General features: G+C 36.6%; 1 protein-coding gene across 1 annotated transcript in view; it reads right to left on the bottom strand.

The window, feature by feature from the left end:
* Positions 1–21072, bottom strand: part of DCC (DCC netrin 1 receptor) — a gene marked incomplete at both ends in the record, with an annotated part of 1034810 nt that overhangs the window by 382990 nt on the left and 630748 nt on the right. Inside the window, 2 exons of the mRNA XM_084252763.1 lie at positions 7910–8030; positions 10016–10170. Of these exons, the coding sequence (XP_084108889.1) occupies positions 7910–8030; positions 10016–10170 (276 nt within the window). The remainder of the gene's footprint in view (positions 1–7909; positions 8031–10015; positions 10171–21072) is intronic.

Below are 21072 nucleotides of genomic sequence, written 5' to 3'. Positions count from 1 at the left end.
CCCTAAAAGAGAGTGTAAGAAATTTTTTCTGAAAGGCAGTGTTGAGTATACCTGTCATATACTTGTATTAAAGAGAAACGGTCCAAGGTAAGAACCAAGAGACAGAGACTTAAAACAAAGTCAAGCAGCTTGGCTGACTGATCACTGGTTGGAGGTAACGTGGTTGGAAGATCAGGGGTAAGGAGATTTGGACAAGAGGGATATGGCTGGGTGTCTTAGGGTAAATATCAGGTGTAAAGATCTTTGTAAATACCAGATCGCATCCTCTATGAAAGCTGTACTAAATAATCAGTGGATGGAACAACTTAGACTGCTGACAGCAGTCAGGCTCCGGTGGGGGCAAAAAATTCCTTGAAATCAGCAATTATGGTAGCAGGGGCAGAGCCTATGCACTGCCTAGCACCATGGACTCAAACACCACAAAGCTTCCACTTCACATTAGCAGCTACTGCACATCCACCTACCAGAGATAAATGTTGAGCACTTGATAAAGCACCATTCCTCGAGGGGAGTGAGCAGCTCCAGCTCTTAGAGGCATCTTACTGACAATGAACTCCTTCCACTTTGGAAGGTGCAGGAATTCGGCCTTCCCTGGGATGGATGCATAGTCTGCATCTCCTACTTGGCATCAGTCTGCAGCACTACCTGAGAGCTCAGAAAGTATTTGAGCCACAAACAATGTAAAACACTGTGAAATATCATATATCTCATTTTATAGGTAAAGAAACATGGGCACAAATGCACACACATGGGATCTGCTGATCCTGTCACACTAACCACTGAGAAACTGCTGACTTGAGACAGCAAAAGTACAGCCTCTTGAACAAACAACTGAGGAAGCAGATCGAAGAAGATATCCTAAGGAGACAATATCCTCTAAGGTATAGCAGATACTTTATTTTTAATTTTTTTTTACATCATTGCTCATTTTTAAACAATATTTGCTTCCCCCACCCCCTCAGGTGTAGTCCCCATAGTTTTCTTCACCAATGCACCCGTGCACCATCACCTCAGTCCCCTGTGCTCCTCCCTCCCTCCCTCTGATCCCTCTCACTCCTCCTCCCCTGCAGGATGGCTCTGGTTTATAATTGGCTGGTGTTGCTTTGTTGTGGGTTTTTTTTTTTTTGCATCTAATTTTAATTTTATTTTCATATTCCCCATACAATTGCAACCCCCTTATTTTGACCCCAATCCCTCCTTAAAATTCACTAATAATATTAGAAAATAAACACACACATACATCTGTGTAGTATATGTGTATCTGTGTGTAGTCACACAAATGTCATCAAGGATGATATATAGGTAAGTCAGAAATACATAAAACAAGTGCAAGATCACTTGTATGCAGGGCAAAAATCAAAATTCTTCTATTCCACTTCCCCACTATAGAGTTAAAAAGAAAAAAAAAATGATAGGAAATCACTCTTTGGTGTGTTTACCACTGAAGTATGATGTGATCAATATTTATGAATCTATCAAGTCTTTCATATCATATGGATTTATAGTTATCACTGGTCTCAGGATACTTCCTATTACTGTAGAATTCATTTCTAATTTCAAAGTCTGCCATACAGACATATCCTCTTGATTAGCACTGAGCTAGTTTCCTACTTGAAGCACATGCTAAAAGAAGGACAAGGTGAATGACAAGATTTTATTTGCTGAGAAACCTCTGCCTACATGAAGCTGGAAAGAGCAAGTCATTAAACTGATACTGCAAACCTCTCCACTGTCAGTCATTTTAAAGCAGATCTTTTCTCTTAACCTTGTCCACTGGGCGAAAAAGCTAAGCTTCAGTTGGACAGTCATTGAAATATTTGTTTATTATTTTTTTCCTCAGAGCATGGAAAAATATTCTAGAAAAAAGTCATTGTATCCACCCCAATTAAAGCCTGTTATCTTTCTTACAACTACACAAGCCAACAGAAGACTTTATAACAGCTAACATCTGTGCAGCAATTTACAGCCTACAAATCCCTTTTATATACATTTATTTCAGTAAATCTCTGAGACAATTATCCACTGTATTTTACAGCTGGGAAAGTGAAGACTTAGAGACTGGGAAAAGTTAGAAAATATTATCTGAGATTCTGTTCATAAATATATACAAATATATATTTTATTCTCTATAGGTAAGCTAGAGAAGGATCTATTGATGAGATGTATTAATATCTCACATATTATGATAAAAGGTTAAATGACTGATTTATGCCAAACTTGACCATGAATGAATATCTCAGGGAAAGTATTAACTTGTCAACTTTTCTCTGAGGAGGAGAAGACTTTTAGGTAAAAAATGAAAGGTCACAGAAGACCTTCTTTTTATCTTTACCTTGGAAAGCAAAAATGATTTTTCAGTAGATTAAACAAATTTGTAGCCATATATACTGACATTAAAACCACCTCCAAAATTGATTCTGTACCCTACTAGCTAATTATCCTATTTGTAATTATGCGATTGGTTAATTACTAAGTCTTATAAGAGAAGACATCTTGGAAAGTTTGTAAGATATAATAATACCACATTGGAAATATATTTCAAAAATATTCGGTGCACTTTTACTCACTTATACTTGATGGAAGGTAAAGAGAATGCAATATTAATGAACATTTGCATTTGTGTGAGGAAATTAATTTTCCAGTTGTATCCACAAGCATGCTAGTCTAGTACATGGACTAACTCTTCTAAGTTATTCTGAAAATAACCCTTCTAAGTTATTTATAGAAGTCTAAGAACACTTTCCCCTTACAAAATGCAATTAAGCAGTTAAATCATAGGAACCCTTCTCACATTAAGAGACGAAATTTCAACTTAACTGATTTCCAATGACTAACATCAGATTACAAAGTGCATCTCCTTAGCTTTAGTTATGTCCTCTCTTCTAGGGTTGTTTATGTACTATTGCACAGACAAATTAAGTTTCTAACAGATCTTGAAGTGTCAACACTAATTGTACAATTTTTTTTATTGCTTCACACAATCCCACTGAAGTTACTATGTAGGAGTCAATAGTAGGAAACACTATAATTAGTTGCAGTTAATATAAAATTATATAGTTGTACATCCAAATATTATCTTGCCCATTTCGATAAAAGTAGTCTTGTCATAACATTTTTTTGAATCACAAAAAGTGTGTCAAAAGACTTCTTAGTTTATGCCTAATTGTCATGACTAAACTTAAATACTTTTGCTAAGTTTAGGCTATATGATATAGTACCTTACTAAAACGTTTAAAAATCAGTACCATTTGTAATTAGTAACCTTTTCCAGAGGAAGACAGGGAATTGATAACATCTTATAGCTCTTAAATGCCTAACTAATTTATTTCCCCACTTACAATGGAAAACTGTATTCTGTTACCAATGTTGGAGGAGCAAAGCAAAACCAGAATTAGAAAATATTACATATTAAAATGAGACATATACTCTGTATTTACATCTTCTATGAAGGTAACATATGTGCCTTGCTCAAATATTTTGAAAATAGTTATAGCACCTAATCACTTGTACCCATAAAGCCTTTCTGTGCACAGTAGGATATCAAGAATACATTATTTCTTCCCATGACAACTTTATTCTATCTTCACCATTTCTACCACTGAATTAAAATATTTCAGATTACAGATTCCCAGTTATTGCTACATTTCCAGTTTGCTGGTCCTCACTCTTCTGCCCAAAAGTTTGTTACCTCCAAGTACATTCACTGCAGACCATTGCAGGTAACTGACTGTCACCCAACAGTAGAACCAGGAGAGTTAACTCAGAGGTAACTATCTTGAATCAATTTTATCTTCTCTGTATTATTCCCTAACTCCACACTACCCCACCACCCTAGCATCAGAAAATTGCTAAGTATCCTACCCACTTACCAAATAGTCTTGTTAAATTAATTACTAGCTACTCATACTCTAGTTTACTATATGGTAACACAGGGGTAATTAACTCATCAATATCTGCTGTGCCAACTGAGTTCTAATTTACTGCATACCCATTTGTAAGTGTGGCTACTGAAATATCTTACTCTTATGACACCTAATGCATTGATTCATCACACTTTTTGACTGGACTATTCCCTGAATGGTGGACCTTGAACATTAATTTCCTTCACTTGGAAAGCAGACTTCTTAAGTGATGTCTCCCCGTACCCCACAAAAATAAACCAAAACAACCAACAACAATGAAACATCTACTCAACTTTTAGAAGAGATTAACACACAGTATAGGTGAAGCTGAACATGGTGGGAAGAACATAGCCCTCTCTGTTTAAGTTTGAGCTATAAATGGTGACCATGTATTCCGAGGCAAATATATATATCACAAGCTATTGTAAAAACATTTCAATGTTGGGGCCTCCCTGGTAGTGCAGGGGGTTGAGCCCAGCACTGTGAAGCTGGCTGCAGCCTCTGCAGTGCGATTTCAATCCCTGGCCAGCCAGGAAGCAGCCCACATGGCACAGACCTCTCCTGCCTCACCCATTGCTCCCCTCAGCAGTGTATTTCATCAGTCTGCCTGTTCTGTTCCCCACTCTGTCTCTGGTGAATCCTCTCACCCTCCGCAACTCTGGCCTGTATCCTAGCCCTTGTATTTATAAATAAATAAATCTTTAAAAAAATTTTTCAATGTTTTCCCAAACTTGTTTTCTGGATAGAAAAACAAACCATTCACTCAGTTCAATTCAGTAGATTGTGTTTATTTCCTAAGTCACTAGCTGCTAAAGAGTGAATAGCTAACTATATATAAGAGATGATGTTGTAATTTTATTAGGCATATGTAAATATCCACCAACAATGGACACTGGTTCCAATAGGTCATTGTGTGTGCTTCAGTGAGAAGCAGATTGTTATGGTTGCCAAGAGTAACTCTCAGCCACAAGCCCGTGGACTGGCCAACACTGACCAGCTGGGCAATGCAGGCCCGCAATGTGCCTCAGAATACATGGTGGCCATTTTTTGTTCAAACTTAAACAGAGAGGGCTATGTTCTTCCCACCATGGTCATTCTCATTGCTAAATTTATATTTATAGCTAGCCTCTCCACCATCTGTGCATGCTGCCTATGGTGCATCTCTGAGGAATTGGAGAGGCATTATTTGAAGACCTGATTAAATAGTCAGGAAAAAATCATCCATCATTTATAAGGGGGGAATGTAAGACAGTCACAATGGTGCCCTGTCACGCTTTTGGATTTTTGTCTTCATTTTCTTTTACTTTCATTCTAATTCAATGCCAAATACAATAAACACTGACCAACAGTGTAGAGTCCACTGACAATACATTACCATCTAGGCGAGAGAAGAATGAATTACTAAGATTCTCTAAGCCTGCCTTAGCAAGGAGGTAAATGACATTTCTTCCCAGAGGAGCTTTGATTTTTAATAAACACACACACCCAAGTGAATGAGGGCACAAGTGGAAAACAAGATACTACAATAAAGGGCCACCTGCTGAAATCAGAGTTTATGGGGTAAGTGAAGCTGAATACCTACAACTGGTTTATCACATGAGCTGAATTTCTGGAATAGCAAGAGGGGATGTTTATTACTATCTCCTGTCACCATGCTCAGATACATCATATCAGATCTATTTTCTACTACCTCTAATTGCAATTTGAAACAAATCTTTAGATGCTGGGGCCAATCTTCTGGCACTGGAGTCACCTTATTTAAAAGTCTTATCTTCAGGTATTACAAAACAAGCAATACCAATACACAACATGCACACACACACTCCTCAGCGGTTCTTATATCAAAACACTAAACATAATAATGTTCAATTCAAAGCTTCTCCCTACCTCCCAGAGTAGGCCTGCAACCAAAGCCAGTAAAGGAGCCCCATTTTTCAGTCTTTTGAGCCCAGTTCTTCCCTTCTGTACAAGGCTAATCCAGGGTCAGAGAGAGAAGAGCAACTGGAAGTAAAGTAACAAGGACTGATTTTCCTAGCTTGTACTCCTACGACTCTGTCAAAGAAGGTTTCAGTGTGCTTCCTTTTTTGGGGGCAGCTCTCTGGGTTTCTTGGAGACCACATCTTAGGAATGTTCTCACTGGGCCTTTTCCTGAAGCCAGCAAGGCAAGGTCTTCAGTGTCTTTTGTCTGAGGAAATCTATGCAGAAGGACCTCATGGGCAGAGTCCTTTCAAAAAAAACTGCAGTCCTGTTTTCTTCAAGTGCAACTGACACTTGTTTTTCCCAAAGGTAAAAACAGAGCTTCCTCCCAAATTTCCTTCTTTCGTCCTCTGGTTCATGAGCAGCTCCTGGTAGCCTTCAGTGAGAGTAAGTTGTTTTATTTCTCACTTTTGCAAACAATTCCCACACACGCCCACAATCTATTCAGGGAGTTTTCTTGAGGCCTCTACAACTTAGCTTGTGTGGGAAGGAAAATACTATGAAAATCTCTAATCCTTTTAATTCCACCACTTCAAAGAATCCACCAATACCTGCGGTCAGTTGTTGGGGATGAGTCACGTGGCCTTTTGAGCAATGTCGCAAATCTAAAGAGAATGTCTCTCAACTCTCTTTAGAAAAGTTGGAGAGCTGTCTTGCATTTTCCTCAGCTTTATAACCTCAGATGGACATCAAGGTTAACTAGAATTCTCTTGCTCTGTGCTGTGTAGAAGGCAGAGTGTTAGTGCCAACATGGCCGCACTGTTGTTAGTAATGGTGTGGGGCATACATTCTAAAGCAATTGAAGACTCGGTGTTAGGGTTCTGTTTCTCCTATTTATTCATGACTTTCAGAAGAAAAGAATGTAGTCACACAAATGAAATTACACTAACACTTAAAGCACATTAAATTGAGGGAAAAGAAGTCGTCCATCAGAGAAATCAGTGATCTTGAACCAGGGTAAATTGACCGTTTTAATTCCTAGATAGCTCTTAAGAGAACTATCATTTACTTATCTGGGACAGTTGTTCTAGTTAAAACAGTTGCTTTTTTTGTTTTAATCCAGGAAAAAAGGACAAGTCATTATTGTGACCATTAATATGAAAGCATGTTTGTCTTTGGATAATTGATTAGGAGTCCTTTAAAAAATTAAAGGACTTCATAGTTAATTCTCTTTTGTTTTTCTTAGTGGTATTACTTTTTATTGAGGCAACATTGGTTTACAATACTATAGACCACTAAGGTATACGCTATCTCTTTGGATAAATATTACCATATCAGCCTAGTGCCCAGACATAAAGAAACACAATGTCTCATACATTTCAGCTACTTTCTACTGAATTTATGCAGGGAAAGAAAAAGACAAGAATGAGCCACATCAAGAGCTAAGAAACTGGTCTAAGAGTTAAAGTTATCATAATATATGGTATGAAAACTTTTCATAGGAGTATTAATATTTTCAAGTATTTGTATCTAAACAAATTTTCAATCTTATTTTAGAAAAGTGAATATTTTCTATCTCTAGTCTTACATTTCAGAGAAACAAATTTTTATTTTATCAAAATTCTAAAAACAATTGAGCAAAATAAAGCCTTAAATGTAACAAAAATGAACATTTATCAAAATCTAATTATAAAAATAACATACTTTCAAGTATTTTTTTCTCTCAATTTCCATTGACCACTGATTTAAGACTTCATATATGAGTGTGTGTATAGCAAAGATAGTCTATATTTAGATGAAACACTGAAAGAAGAGCATGTCATCAAAGGGGGAAGAAAGTAGTAACTCAGTGGTTGTTGCCACTGACAAATAGAGGCACTTATAGTTCACGATGACTGTCTCTCACTGGAGAGGGATGTATGATTGATAGATATACCATTGCTAGGAAAAGCATACCACTGATACACATATGTAGACCTTAATTTACTAAATAATTAATTTCAAATTGTAAGTCTATAACAATATAGACTTATAAGAGGACTATGCATAATTATAGCTACAAGTACCAGAGTCAAGTGCCCTTGTCTTACCAGGCTTAGGGACAATGAGTTGTGCACTGGTCTGGGAGTTTCCAGCCTCATTTTCAGCCACACATTGATAAAAACCTTCATCCGACTTTACCACTCCAAGGATCCGTAAGTTGCTTCCTCCCTAAGGGGAAGAAAAGCAGGTGGCGAAATATTCAAAAAGCAAAACATTAAAGTGACAAAATGACCATAAACAGCATTTTAATTAAAGTTCACAGAAGAATCAAGAAAGGAAGTCATAAAACTATTACTAATTACTTAGTAATTGCTAATTACTAAGTCTTCCAAATGTCTTAATTCCCAAAAAGAAGTGGGAATATGTCCAACAAGAAGATAATGTCTAACACCACTTGGGAAATGCCTCCGACCCTCAAAACTGCTGAATGCATGTGCATCAACTTAACCTAGTTCTACAAGAAAAAAATATAATCACAAAATACACATCATCTTTATTAACTAAATGAGAAGTGAACAGAAAATTACTGTGAGGAATGGAAAAAAACAAGGTTAGCATCAAAAGAAATCTTTTCCTTTTACTTACTTGTTATTAAAGGAAACTCAGTTTCGGCAGCTGCTGGGGAAAAGTAAAATGAAACAAAAACAGCTTCGAAGAGAGAAGAAATCTAAGTTGGCTATTTTCTGGATGTGTTTACTGAGAAACAAAAATGTCTGACAATCTTTAAAAAATTGTAATTGCTTTGACATGTACCCTGTTGACCTTGGAGGGGGTTATGGAGGACATTTGATATCTGTGCCCCTCTTGTATAAGGCAAAATGTTTTGCTTTTAATAATCCATAAATTAAATACAGCAATATTACCTCCTGTCTTCTATAAATTCAGCCACCTTCTTTTTCAAGAATGGATGATAAAATGATAAGGAGATAACATTTAATTATACTAACTCAGTTTATCTTCAATATTAGTGTAAGAATTAGTTCAGTAAGTGAGACGTGTTAAATCACTTTCCCTGAAGTCATTAAGAGATAAATATTACCTCATGGGGAATTCTTAATTGTTTTTAGTGCCTTGTAGTCAATTCTCGGCTGATGTAAAATTCTTAGATAAAGCTGACTAACTTCTAATTAACAAATCTCATATAACTTACTATTTGTGTTAAATGTTACATGTACGCCAGACAAAAGCTCTCTGATTTCTGGAGCTACTGGGGAAATATTTGTAAGCATAATTTAGTGGGAATAGGACTCTTACTGTACATTTTCTTTTCACCTTAAGAAAAGCAGCATTTAAATAGGTTGGCTGTAATGTGTCATGCTGGGAGAAAGATTTTTCAAACTGTAGAAAAAAATAAATGTTGCCTTTTATCATATGTCCTGAAGGGCACGCAATAATTTCCTTTATATGCAAGTCGTATATATTTTAGACATATACAACACATTTCAAGTTGCCCTATGGCAGGTCATTTATAAGTCAGTAGTAGTGGAAATAGCATTGCCACTTAAAGGAACTAATGAATTGGTATGGCTTCAAAAGTTAAATGTTTTCCCTTCTTGCTCTATTCCCAGCGAATTGAACAAATACAATGGAAAGTGAAAAAAATGGTTAAGTGGTGCTAACAGTAGCAAGGTATGCTTTATGGATTTATTTCTCAAGATCCCTTGTAGTGTGACAAAGCACATGCACAAAGAGACTATGAAGGGTTCTGGAGGTTGACTGATCTTAGAAGAGGAATTCACCATTGAGAGCCAGCGTAAAGCTTGGGAGAAGAAACTAGTAACTACAAAGCAGTGTAAACTCTGCCTCTCTGGCTTCCTCCCACTGCCACCACCAGGATACGCTGGTGCAATTTGGAAGAGAAGCAAAGGAAAATTGTCTACACTATCAAAGTAAGGCAACCACAATCACAAGTAGCATATCTTGCTGAAAGTTTATTATAAAAGTCAAAGAAGCAGAGATTCCTGGCTTAATTTAGTCTAGAGGTAGGTTCTGAATTGTATTGCCCCAATAACCATCAAGGAGAATACTTGGAAAGAGGAGATTTGCTTCTATTTTCCTTTATCTATTTGTTTAAAACCTTGTCTGAAAGACACACAAAAGGAGCCAGACTATTTGATCACTTTATTGGTTCAAATATGAGAAAAGATAATTACCACTATCTGAAAATAATCACTGGGAATGACGACATCTCCATTCTTCATCCAATTCACAGTGGGCAACGGCTTTCCAGAGACGGCACACTCAAACTCGATGTCCATGCTTTCATAGGCATAGAGGTTGGAAGGGTGATTTAAGAACCATGGCGGAACTGCAAAGACAGAAAAAAAAAAAATGTGGGTGTGTGGGATTGTGAACATGCATGCTAAGGTCTTCACCATGTGAGAAACAGTGCTTTAGACTACAAAATAGTTGTAATCCAAATGGTTATAATCCAGTTTGGGGGAATTACTCACAAAAACTTGATTTATTAATCAAGCACTTAGAACACATGGGCCTCCCTTGTGGCGCAGGGGTTAAAGACTCAGCACTATCAAGCTATTAGCAGCCACTATGGCATGAGTTTGATCCCTGGCTAGGGAGATGACCCGCATGGCACGGCAGACCTCTTCTGTTTCCAGATCTGCCTGTTTTGCTCCCCGCAGCAGGGTATTTCAGTAGATTCACCTGTTCTACTCCCCACTCTGTCTCCAGTGCATACTTTCACCTTCCTCCCACACCTCTGGCTTACAGCCCAGTTCTTACATGCGCAAATAAAAATAAATCTTTGAAAAAATGGAACTTGGAATAAATCTTCACTCTTGTCGTAAACACAGCATAATGGTTGCAGTGAATGGTATTTTGCCACAAGGAATGAAAAATAAACACTTGTGGAAAAAAACATTAAATTTAGTAAACAGCTGAATACTCAAGTAACTCTATCCAATTGATCCGCATAAAGGACAGTGAGATGTGTATAAAGTTAAAGAATCTAAGCTAATGAAGTAAACAGAGGGGAGTTGATTGGAATTCAGCAACCCAGAGTATAAAACAAGAAAGCTTAGTGTCCCTGTAATTCTAGAGTTTCATTAGGATGTAGTTAATGTGAAGGACTCATTTCCTGCTGAAACTGGCTGCAGCGATAGGACACTAAAATGACTGTCATCTTTAGTGTGGACACATTCCTATTGTCCTAGTAATTATCTACTGTAGCGTATTATTCCACTATATTATAATTTTCTCAGCATGGTAAGTGATATCCTAATTTAATTTAGTGTCTCAATTACCATAATACTAGTTACTCTATGATGAAAATTTGCAATTGAAAGAAAATTACAAATACAATATAACACACCTGTGCTAATGAATTTCTCAGGCTCTGTCCCTCAAAGTCCTGCCTAGAGGAAGAAGAATTTTGAAAGTAATGTTCATCCTCTTCCGCTGGGAATCTTAAATTGATAGCACATTGGAATCTTCACACTGCCTGAGATCCAGGTTAAATTCACAGTGAAGTAGCAGCCTTGATCTCATTTCACATAGGAAATTGATATGCATTTTGGGGAACCATTTTTAAGGTTAGATTGTATTTCTTTGCCATCATTAAGCTCAGTAAGAAGGACGTACTAAAGCTTGAACCTTTGAGTAAATACTGCATTTTAAAAATTTAATTATTTATTAATATATATATGAGACAACAGTTTTCATTTGTTTTACAATGTTTGCTTTCTTTTCTCAGGTATAGTCCCCGTAGAATTTCTACCACCAGTTCACTGTGCACCAGCACCATAGTCCCTTGTGCTCTGCCCTCCCATTTTGATCCCTCTCTCTCTCCCTCCCCTGAAGAATGTCTCTGATTTAGAGTTGTCTGTTTATTTTTATTTTGTTTTGTTATGTTTTTCATTATTATTTTTCCCTAATGCTTTATTTGATGCCCCTGTATTCCTCCTATAAGTGAAATCATCCGATATTTTTTCTTTTTCCTTCTGACTTATTTCACTGAGCATAATCCCTTCTAGCTCCATCCCTGTTGCTGCAAATGGCATTATCTTTTTTGATTGCCGAATACTATTCTACTGTGTATATACACTACATATTCTTGATCCAGCCATCTATTTTTAGGCATTTGGGTTGTTTCCAAGTCAGACCTATTATAGTACTGCAATAAACACAGGGTTACGGGTGTTCTTTTGAATTAGTGTTTTTGTGTCCTTTGGGTAGATCCCTAGGTGTGGAATTGCTGGATCATGGAAGCTCCATTTTCAGTAGTCTGAGGAACCTCCACATAGCTTTCCATAGTGGTTGGGACCAGTTTGCATTCCCACCAGAAGTGCAGGAGTTCCTTTTTCACAACATCCTCACTAATATTTGTTGTTGCTAGTTTTTTTTTTTAATATGTGCCATTCTTACTGGTGTGAGATGGTATCTCATTGTGGTTTTGACTTGCATTTCCCTGGTTATGAGGGATGTTGAACTTTTTTCATATGCTTGTTGGCCATTTGCATTTCCTCTTTGGAGAAGTATCTTTCAAGTCCTTCCCATTTTTTGACTGGATTGTTTACTTTGTTTTTGTTCAGTTGTTTGAGTTCTTTGCATATCTTTGTGATCAGTCCCTTATCAGTTGTATGAAATACAAAAATTTTCTCCCAATCCACAGGGTGTCTCTTCATTTTGCTCTTTAACCACCTTCAGCAACTTTCTCCTGATGGCAAAGTGAATCTGCAATCTTTTTTTTTAAAGATTTATTTATTTATGCATACAAGAACTGGGGTACAGACCAGAAGTTTGAGGGGGAGGGGTAAGAGGATTCACCAGAGACAGAGTGGGGAGCAGAACAGGCGGATCTACTGAAATATAGTGAGCGAGTCAGGAGAGGTCTGCTGCACCATGTGGGTCACCTCCCTGGCTGGGATCAAACTCGTGCTGCAATGGCTGTGGATTGCTTCATAGTGCTGACGCTTAACCCCTTGTGCCACCAGGGAGGCCCCTGAATCTTAATCCTTGATGTTCACCACCTTCTAAAAAAAGGGGACATCCAGGGTAAAGAGTGCAGGATTCAAGTTCTGGTTTTCTACGGAAAGATTGTGGAAATTGCTCTCAAACCCGTTCCCTTCCTCTCTGCCTAAGGTTCCTGATTTTTAACTGAGTATTTGGATTCCTAGTGCCAAATAACTTATATGCTTTAATCTTTCAAGGAAGAAAATTGATTTAGATGGCTCAGCTGGGATGCATTAATATTCACTAGCTAAAGGCATGGAAGGAATGAGCCGGAGAGCTTGACTGAAGAGAATTTGTGACCATTGTACAGAGAACGACAATCATTTATAATTGATAATATTAGCATGAAATTTTCTTTCATCACCAAATTCAGTGACATTAAACCACAAGAACACAGATACTTTTCTTGAATGCCTCTGAGCACATTATTTGTTGTCTCTTTTAGATTCTGTTCTCAATTTTATGAAATTTTGATCAAATTTTATTTCCAATCAATATTTAATGTTTCTTGAGAACTGACTATGCACAGATTATGTCTTAACATTTTTTATTTATTATTCTTATTGCAACTCTTTGAGGTACTCTCTACTATTCCCATTTTTCAGGTGAGGAGATTGTGGTACAAAGTATTTAAGTAACTTCCACAAACCACATGTTGTGGGGGATAGTGCTGAAAAGGTCTAAATACATAAACCCAGGTTGGATTAGAAATTAGGTGAAAGCTTTTCAACCTTGCTTTTAAGTGATGCATCATCGATTGATACTTTTTTCCCCAGAAGTTTTTATCCACATACATCCTTCACATGCACACCCCTGTGGTTTAATTTAACAATCCTACCTGGCATTTTCTAACCCAAGCCTTTGTTCATTCTATTTTCTCATCCAAGGTGAAATGAACTGTATTCCATTTTACCTTGGGTAGAGACATCCTGTCTGTCCTTCATAAATCCACTTCTCTAGAAAAGGATGTCTCCATTTTTTTCTGTATAAAATGACTGCTCCTTTTAGAACCCCTGTGACATTTATTACAACTGTTTTTATGGTACTTTCTACAGTACCCTTACATTTGTTGGTAAGGTAACTTACCAATAATGCTAACATGAATTCAGTACATTGCTTAGTTTTTGATGCTGACACTGTGCCACGAAGGTGTGAGCAAATGGAGTCAGCCATGTTAACTCTTCTGATCTGACCTCTGACTTTTTCTGTGATGAACAGACTTGGATATAGTCACTCATTTTAGGATGGCTTTCTGGAATTTAGGAACATTTACCCTGTGACCAACTTTTACATCGATTTTCATTTAAAAGATATCTTTCACAAAATCATTATTTACCAATCAGACAATTCCAAAGATGGAGTCTATGCTTTCCACCCTAATTTCTTTTGACAAACATAGTTTCCCTTTCTACTTCTGTGGAGAAATAATTGAACTACTTTAAAGTATTTGGTGGGCATCAGTTTCTTAATGAATTACACAACTGAAGTACCAAATTATTCCATTTACACAGTGTTAGTTCATTTAAAAAATGTTTAATATACACACATAGTATTATGATTTCCTATAAGATATTGACTTTAGTCACACTTTCCTTCTTTATATGGAATAAAGTTCATGCCTGAAATAAGTTAACCACTTTTCCATTATATCTTGAGTTCTTGGGAACTTCTCAAGTGCTTGCATTACATTATAGATAATTTTTATTTTGGGACTAAGGGAAGAAGGATTATGACCACAAATGACAAATAAGCAATTGAAATATGAAAAAATATAATTCTGTGCTTGACAGTATTAGTTAGAATCATAGTAGAACTATGAGAGATACCTTCATACATCATTAGATACCTTTATACTAAACCTTAAATTTAGGCAAATGTTTGCTATAACTTTAGTTGTTTTTAAGATTTTTTTTATTCTATGGCTAATCATTTGAATTTTACATAGTAAAATTTCTTGCACAATTTCAGTCCCAAAGTCATCACCAACAAGAAAATAGTATTAAGGGCTATATTTCACACAATAGATACATCACAAGCAATTTTGTTATCATACCATATTACTTCCTAATTTTCTTTTGTCTCGGTTTCTAGAGCATTACTTTCAGCTAAACTATTCTCTTCCAGTTATGTTGGTATGTAATACATGAGGCTCGATTTAAAAATACTATTCTAATACACATAATTAATATTCTTGGCAAATACCTTGAGAGACTTCTATACATTCTAGAGATTTGCCACAGCTTTTTAAATTGCAAAGACTGCATTTTTAAAGCTTTGCAGATATTTTAAATGAAGAATAGAAAATAAAAATTACTCTGGAGAATGATAAGCAAAAACTAAAAGAAAAAAAAATGATTGGTGAGGTTTTATGAAGAGGAAGAAAAATTTCTTGAGCAGTTGCATCTCTACCCTGAGAACAACTTCCCTTTCCCTGGGGCAGAGGTCCTATCTTTACTTCTCAGATCCTTTGAAGTTAGTTAATTTGTTAGGTGGACAATAAACCCATTAGTTTTTGTTTTTTTCTTGAATGCAAATATTCAGAGTCTGACTACACATATCTGACCAAACATATCGAAAATATGTTTGCTGTCAAATTGGGCTACCTGTACATGCAAAACAAATGGATTATTTTAATAGATCTATCTATATTTCAATAGATCCTTTTCCTTTAAGCAACCATAGCTTCATACATAATCACATATATAATCAGATTACTATGAAGGATGTCATCTGGCATTGAATGTAGATGGGAAGATAACTTATGATTGGAAGAAAATATTCCTTACAAACTGAGGCTTCCATGTTAAGCAGACCTCAGCAAAACCCTAGATTTATGGAATAATGCTTCAAATACACCATTCAATTTATAGATTAGAAATTGCTGTGAGGCTCTAGCTTCAGGACTTACTGCATCAACTTTTGTTGTCAAAGAAGACTTCTTTATGCTAACTTGTTCTTTAAATGCATAATCCTCTTTTTATTTTATTTTATTTTTTTAAACAAGGTGCTCTATTATGTATCTCTGCCCAATCCAACACTTCTTTCCAGGACTTTTCTTAGGTGATAAGTAAGTTTAAATCTGCTGAATATTTCTGTCTAGTGTAATCTCCTACCTACACATCTGCCCTCCCATGTGGAACTGGTTATTGAGATTTGCATTTCATTTTCTATTTAGGTTGTCTCACAAATCCCTGTATATTCTAAAAAAAAAATCAGTGTAAGTTGGGTTCTAGCCTTAAATGACTAGAATATATTCCATACTAGAAATAAAGGAACACTTAATAATGATTGTGGTTTCTACTGTTCTGGAACAACAGTTTCTAAGATATGGATTTTATTCTTAAAAGTTGCCAGAATGTGAATGTGTAGTACCAACTTTTCCCTTGATATGTGTAAAGTTAAGTGAAATTTTTAACATATTTTTTCTCAAGCAGACATAAATATATCATGACTGAAAATTACAAGACAGAAAAACAGGTTAATCAAAAAGCAGTTTACTCAAAAGCAATCTCATTGTGACTTGAATCAACTAAGTTATCAACTTCTTAAGGATAGGGGCTGTCATATCTATCTTCAAGTCTTCAAAGCCAAGCATAGGATAGGTGCTTAATAAATAGTTATTAGATAAACAGGAAAGGCTGCAGTTCAGTCTTCATAGTCAACCCCTGGAATTCAGTCATTTTCTGGCAGTACATTAGTAAATACTATGGAAAAACAAGGTGATGAACAAAATTTAAGACTTAGGTATACTTTTTTTTTTTAAGATTTATTTATTTATTTATACAAGCACTGGGTACAGTCAGAAGCGCGGGAGGGTGAGAGAATTCACCAGAGCCAGAGTGGGGAACAGAACAGGCAGAGTGATGAAGAAATACACTGCTGAGGGGAGCAGCGGGCGGCAGGAGAGGTCTGCGCGCCATGTGGGACCCTCCTCTGGTTGCCGGGGAGCAGGCGGGGATTGAACCAGCACTGAAGAGGCTGCAGGCAGCTTCGCAACCCAGTGCTCAACCGCTGCGCCACCAGGGAGGCCCACTTAGGTATACTTTTATTTAAATAAACACCAATTAAGGTAAGATATTCAAAGTACAAAACTATTTTTCCATAGTTGGCAATGATATTTTAACCATCGTAGAGAAATAAAACTTTTGATTTAAACTTTTGATTTTAACTAGACTTCTGATTTTAACACATTATAACACATCTATAACACATTAGAACTACTTATTGTGAGAACTATATGCTAAAAAGTCTTCCTATCTAAAAATTCTGGTCTATATGCTATGAATATGAAGAATATCTGATCTTCAACCTCTATTAGAGTCCTTTATATATGCTTGGAAACGATTATAGATCCCTCACAGTCTTCTTCATCCAGACAAGTAATCATATTATCTTTCCTATGTTCCAACTTTCTGTAAACACAATGCCTTCTTTCTAAATCTAGACTGAACATCCCATTTCTCTCTTTAATTGTGGAGCTTGGAAGAATAGTCTTGTAAGGTTTAAACCAGTGATACAGATAATAGCATGGGTATTTGAAGATCCAAATGTCATATGCTTACTGATATTATTGGCACCCCCAACACGGGTAGGACACTGGCAACTCTCCAGTGATTACTTTTATGTACATATGTGTACAAACATATACATGTAGATTGTATATATATGTATATATGCAAACTTGTTATAGGTTACATCATATATGCATGCTTATGTAATTATATGACAGTTATGCCTGCATATGTAACACATGAACATTAGTGTATGTGTATACATGTAGCAATACATATTTTATAATCTATTTCTTTATTTTCATAAATGTAGTTGTGACCCTATATACCTCTATATAAACTATATAATCACAAAGAACATCTACATTTAAATCCTCATATACATACAGAGACACTCAAAATCCATACATGTATAATTTATAAACATGCTTATTTACCCAATTTTCAGTTTGAGTGCTGAAGGAAATGAGAATGTGCTAAGAAAAAAAAAGATATGTTAACTCACGTGTGATGTGTGATGACAGAAATAATAAATATCTGAAAGGAGTTACCCAGTTCCTAACATTGCATACTAAGAGAAATTTGAGCACTATTATTTCCCCATTCAAATGTCTTCTAGCATGCCTTCTTGGTATTTGTTAATAAAAGATGTGGATAGTCTAAAAGTCTAGAAAAAAATGTTTCTATCATATGTGAGAGCTATTTCTGTGTACTTTAAGTGCACATTGAATAGTTACAGTACTTTACAGTAGAAAATTTGTTTCTAAAGCTTCTTGTTAATATCACAAATTCTATGAGAGGATCTTTAGCAGAAACACTTGCCTGAGAAGATGATAGATTCTAACACATAATCTAATTTTTCTTGTCCAACATCTAATGAAATACAAAGTAAGGCCCAGTGCATACACAGAAAAATAAACCAAAGCAGATCCACAAAAGAACCATCAAAAAATCTGAGAAAGAGGTTGCTGTGATAAGAAAGTGCTCCCTCAAGTCTTGGATGAACTGAAAGCATATCATGAGCCTGGGGTCTTCGCTAACACCTTCCTAGGGAAACCTGTGGCCAGTAAGTGACCATTACCGAGGCTAGGACACAGAGACTTTATGAAAAGCATGAGTACAGACACAACGCAGGCTGACTGTGCTATCCTGGAGTTGCTGCTGCTGTTGGTCAACTTGAAGCTGGTACCTCCAGGAATAGGCAGACCCGTGAGCGTGCCCACTGGCTTACACCCTAGGTGGGAAACAACTAATTGTTGGTGCTAAGAAAATGGATTCAACTGGGCCACCCTAGAGTCAGAAAAGATATGAGAAAATCATTAAGTCAGCACCTACATTAAGAAAAGCGTCCAAAATCTCTGCTCAGTAGCATTTGTGCCAGTTTCTAAATGGAATAGTGACAACATGCTGGAGCTGATTGCTACCATGCTTTGTTTCAAGGGGTGGAAAGTCACCTGTTAAGAGAGCAGTGCCAATGGAATCACACTGCTTGAAGCTTTGGAATGTCCCTGCCACTAACTTGATAAACTAACAAGAGCCTGTGCCGACCCCTCCAGATAGCCACAGAATTGATGCTCTTGTTACTGTCCTTATGAGCCAGGAGAGACTGGTGTTCTCAAACCTGGTGCAGTGGTTGCCTTTGCTCCAGTCAATGCTACACACGAAGCTAATTCTGTTGAAATGTACCATGTCATGCTGATCTCTTTCTGAAGACAAGTCAACTTCTGTATCAAGAATGTGTCTGTCAAAGATGTTTGCCCTGTCAGTGGGGTTGGGACAGCAAAAATGATCCACCAATGGAAGCAGATTCATGACTCAGTGACTGTTCTGCAGATCCTGGACAAATCAGTGCTGGATGTGCCCCATCTTGGATTGTCACACACTCACATTGCTTGCAAATTTGCTGAACTGAAGAAAAAGATTGTCATTCCTGGAAAAAGCTAAAAGATAGTTCCAATTTCTTGAAATATGGTTTGCTGCTCTCATCGACATGGTTTCTCCAAGCCTATGTACGTTGAGAGCTTCTCTGCCTAGTCCCCACTGGGTTGTTTTACTGCCACAGCATGAGACAGACAGTTGCTGGCATCTGAGGATGCCATCAGATAAGTGGCCAAGAAGGGGCTGGGTGCTGACAAGGTCACCAAATTTGCCCAGAAACTCAGAAGGCTAAACAAGTATTATCTCCAACACCTTCCATCCCAGTTTTAATAGTTAAAAACTGGCTAATGATAAGAGCAATCATAAAACCTTCAGAAGGTTTTTTACGGGATTTCATGTGAACCATTTGTTTTTACTTTGTGTGTGAGTTTTTAAGTTACTAGTTTTTAAAATCAAGAGTTTTTAATGAAAACAACTTGACCAGAAATCTGTTGCAGAATTTTGAGACCTATTAAAGTTAAATGAGAAATATAATTAACCACAGTAAATAAACAAAGAAAAGAAAGCACAGTAAATTGCAAATCAAAGAAAAACAGAATTCTGGAGTAGAGAAGAAAGCCAGATTAGGATTTAGTTCTTTGTCCTTCAACCCCCGAAACTGCCATTTAGTTTGGGAGAAGGTCTAAGAATTCTCACTAATACCTCAAAACCTAAGTCAGTGCAAAACATAACACCTAGCTTTATGTTATCCTTTTCTGAGTGAGGAGAAGCTGAAGACTGGGAGACTGCAGGAGGAACCTCCTCATCCACAGTGGGAAATAGGAGACAGCACCATGTCCACAAAGCTGCATGTTATGAGTGGTCAGATACTGCTTCACCTGAACTCACTGGAGCATTCCTGATGGCACCGAAGAATGTGTAAAATCTGAAATACCTATCCTTTGAGTTGGAGCCCAAAGGGTCTTAGGCAGAGTGGTAAATAAGTCTAGCAGTAACCAATACTAATATATTACAACAAATAGGATGCCTGGACAGAGGCAAATTCACACGAGCAAGGTAAGAGACACCTATGATAAATATGGAAATACAGGACAATGAACAAAAATAACAAAAGGGGAGAGAAGAGGCAGGAAGAGGAGAGGAGAGCAAAACAGTGAACCCAGAAGAAAATATAAGAATTGGAACAGAAGAAAATTCCTCAAGTTCCTTCCAACAATTGGTTCACTTAATATAAAAATAAATTCAATAAAACTAGAGGTCCAGGGCTAGATGATAAAACAGCAGAATGAAATAAAAGGGGGCATAGCAGACCTAAGGAAACAAATCAAGGACCAAAACAACATCATTAAAGAGCTAATACATAAATTAGTAAGAACTAATACATAGTAGTCATCACTAAAAATCAAATTATGAACACAGAGGAGACATGAGATGATTCCAGTGAATGTAGATGGGGAAAGTCAAAGGAACTAAAGTAATTAGGGCAAAGTTGGTATAGATAGCGGAAATCAAAGACGAATCACTATTAAGATAATCATATCCCTAACATAGTAAGCTCACAAAAAGTATAAAGATATATTCAAAGATAAAATGATAGGAAATTTCCCCTGAAAAATAAATCCAAATTTTTAGATAGAAAGTCTACTCCATATTCCTGGTAAATCAAATACATAATTCTCAATAGTGAGACATATTTTATTTGCACTCTTGAATCTGGAAGGTAAAGAATTATTTGAACATTCAAATAGAAAAATCAAAATCCAAATATATTTAAAAGGAGTGTGAGTGGAAAAGAGATTCCCATATAATAATATCCACTGTCAAAAAACAATGGCCCGTATTACCAAAGA

Source organism: Talpa europaea (genome assembly GCF_964194135.1).
Source record: "Talpa europaea genome assembly, chromosome: 13".
Lineage (NCBI taxonomy): Eukaryota > Metazoa > Chordata > Mammalia > Eulipotyphla > Talpidae > Talpa > Talpa europaea.
The sequence above is the reverse complement of the archived record's forward strand: the minus strand, read 5'-3'. Positions and strand labels throughout refer to the sequence as shown.